General features: G+C 49.7%; 1 protein-coding gene across 1 annotated transcript; it reads right to left on the reverse strand.

Moving 5' to 3' along the window:
* Positions 1–1,242: 1,242 nt before the first annotated feature.
* Positions 1,243–2,308, reverse strand: LOC118707880 (protein WFDC10B). Its single transcript, XM_036418724.2, has 2 exons — positions 2,218–2,308; positions 1,243–1,510 (listed from the first exon to the last, which is right to left on the reverse strand). The coding sequence occupies exons 1-2, from the start codon at positions 2,306–2,308 to the stop codon at positions 1,374–1,376; spliced, it is 228 nt and encodes a 75-aa protein (XP_036274617.1). The 3' UTR covers positions 1,243–1,373.
* Between the last annotated feature and the right edge of the window lie 889 nt (positions 2,309–3,197).

Raw genomic sequence — 3,197 nt, forward strand, 5'->3', positions numbered from 1 at the left:
TGAGTTTTTCACACTTGATGCCAAGTCCTGATTGGCCACACAAGTTTCAGTGCCTGGATCTAGCCCCATGACCATTTCTGAGGAACTGTTATTGCACAGACGGGTAGGGAGACTGTGCCCAGTGATTATTCTCACTGACTCACCATGAGACCACGGACAAGACTCATAGCCACCTGTGTTCATTAATCCTTAGCAGCATCACAATGGAACCACCCCCATGGCTTCCCTCCTGATTAAAAAAGAGAGAGGGAATGAGGGTGTAAGGAGGAGGATTTGGGACAGGTAGGGACCGCTCAGTGAATGGAAGGTGCTGGAGTCTTAGGTTCTGACACTCACTCCAGGCCTTATGTCAAGAGTGGCCATACTGCCAAAACCGGTTTGGCTCAGTGAGTAGAGCATCTGCCTGTGGACTGAAAGGTCCCAGGTTCAATTTCGGTCAAGGGCATGTACCTTGGTTGTGGGCGCATCCCCAGTAGGAGTTGTGCAAGAGGCAGCTGGTCAATGATTCTCTCTCATTGCTATTTCTAACTCTCTGTCCCTCTCTCTTCTTTTCTGTAAAAAATCAATAAAATATATTAAAAAATAAAAAAAAATAAAAAATAAAAAAAAAAGAGTGGCCATACTGGTGGAGGATGAAGTGGGAAACTTGGGGTTGGCCCAGGTACTCACTTCCATGGCCATGGTCTCACCACATGGAGAAGATGTGAGCAAACAGGGAGTTCAGAGGAAACACCCTCCTCTAGCCATATCATGAATGGCCAGTCACTCTCTAAGTGACAGACCTTAGGCATGTCACTTAACTACTCTGGGACTCGTTTTCTTCATTATAAAGCAATAGTTCCCTGATTTTTACAAGGAGAGGGAGAAGGAAGGGACAGGGATGGGGCAAGTTAAAGAGGCTCCCTTGGGGGCCTCGGACACTGTGCCCCAGGTTTAGCCTCCGCCTCGCTCATGGTTAACTTGGCCCTTGTGGCTCCAGGATGAGGATGTTCTCTTTCGCACTAGGGGATGCCACCCATGAGCAGTTTCTCCCCCTGGGAGTACTGGTTCAGTGAGCAGAGCAACAAGAGGGCTGAGCCGCCAGGGGCCTGGCAGAGTGCATGGGCCAAAGGGAGAGAGAGTAGAGAAGCATGACAAGGGGAGAGGGACCAGGGACCAGGACCCAGAGAGGTGGGGGCGTGCTGGGGTCTGCACTGGGTTCTCAATGATCACAAGCACTAGGAATAAAATAGGCAGGTCCCTGGGCATTTGTTCTGGTTTATTTGACAGAAACAAGCCATCCAGATAGTGAGGAGGTTGACAGCCTTGTACCCAGGATTTAAGGTCGCAGGCACAGTTTTAGGGGGCTAGGGGAACAGAATACACAGACCCACTCACAGGAGATCCATGCAAACGTTCCCGCAGAAGGTTGAACAGCATATGGTATCTGAATTGGGACACTTTAGGAAATATGAACAGTGGTTGCTACAATGTTGTACACTGGGCTGCTTCTGACAGGCCTTGGCGGCACCTAAAAGGAACAGAAGCAAGGTCAATGGAACGAGGCCACACAAAGCACTCCTCTCAAGCTTAAAGTCTCATCATGACTCCAAAACCCAGGTCCCCTCATGACGCTCTTGGACCTCTCAGGGAACGTCCTTTCTGCCCCTCACCAAATCCTGGCGATAGGTAGCATCTTCAATTGATTACCTCCATTCTCCATCAACAAGGTTTAATGTTCGAGCTTTCTGGACCCTTTCCATTCTCCTGCAGCCTGGACACTGGTCTCATATTAGCCATGGCCTTGGTGAAGCCACCCCCATAGAATCTACACTCTGACTCTGAGAACTCAGTGAGGTCTGAGACATGTCAAATTTTGCTTTCCAAAAGTTCTTTCACTCTAGACCTACTCCCCCAAACATGTCTGGATGTTGACCTGTCACATATGTGCCTAAATGAAAGAATTGACTCAGCTCTGTGCACCTTTCACTATTGTATGTACCATCTGTCTCTGGACTTAGAGAATGGAGAATAAAAAGATGTAGGTTGCCCTCCAGCCTCATCATTAGTCCCTGGGCCCTGTAAGGGGGCTGGAGGGCAATGATTTGGAAGGACCCAGAGTCTTTAGAGTCCTGTGGTCAGAGATGGATGTGCTGAAAGGTTCAAGTCCAGGTCATCCTTAGCTGGACACAGCTCCTCCTTCCCCCTCCCCATCCCAGCCCCCAGCCCATCACCTACTGTTCATCTTGTTCCTCCTAAGGTGGCCTCCCTGGGCCTGCAGCAGCTGGACACAGAGAAGCAGGATGGGCAGCAGAGCCTGGGTTGGCATGACTGACCAGATCAGTGGGCTCTCTGTCTGGCACAGACTTTCCTGGAAGCTGGTGGGTGGAGGGAAGATAAGAAAGAGCAGGTTATTCTGGGCTCCTCCCTGCCTCCACTGGCCAGGCCAGGGCAGGGCAAGGAGTCCTTGTGTCCTCCAGTGGGCCTGCCCCTCCCCTCCCCATAGCCTGTTCTATGTGGGATCTGGGCTTCTGCAGAGACTGCCCTTCCTGTCACATAACTAACCCTCTTCTTTTGCAAGCAGAGCTTTTTTCCTGAAAAAATATATTTTCTATATTCTAATTAGGAAATAATTTATAGAAAATTATAAAGAAAAAACATTATATATGTAAAAAGATATGAAAACAAAGTAAGTCCATCTTCAGATGAATGGATAAAGAAGATGCAATGTAGCCCTAGCTGGTTTGGCTCAGTGGATAGAGTGTTAGCCCCCAGACTGAAAAGTCCCAGGTTCAATTCCAGTCAAGGGCACACACCTCAGTTGCAGGCTTGATCCCCAGCAACCAATTATTGTATCTCTCTTACATCAATGTTTCTCTCCCTGCGTCTCTCCCTTTCCTGTCCACTCTCTCTATAAATCAATGGAAAAATATATCCTCGAGTGAGGAATATATATATATATTCCTCACAACAGGTGTCTAATATATATATTAGACACCTGTTGCAGGAATATTCCTGCAAGACTTCCAACGGGCTTCCCTCCCGCTACCCCCACCTCGCCCGCTGGGGCCACATCTCGGAGGCCACATGCACTGCCACCACTCACTGCGCCTGCCGCTGCCACAGCCTCCATGGCCACACCAGCTGCCGCCATCTCTGGGGCCGTGCTCACTGCTGCTGTGTGCCCTGCGCCGCCCTGGCTGCCTCCTGCTGCCACT

This window comes from Pipistrellus kuhlii, unplaced genomic scaffold, assembly GCF_014108245.1.
Source record: "Pipistrellus kuhlii isolate mPipKuh1 unplaced genomic scaffold, mPipKuh1.p scaffold_m20_p_6, whole genome shotgun sequence".
NCBI lineage: Eukaryota > Metazoa > Chordata > Mammalia > Chiroptera > Vespertilionidae > Pipistrellus > Pipistrellus kuhlii.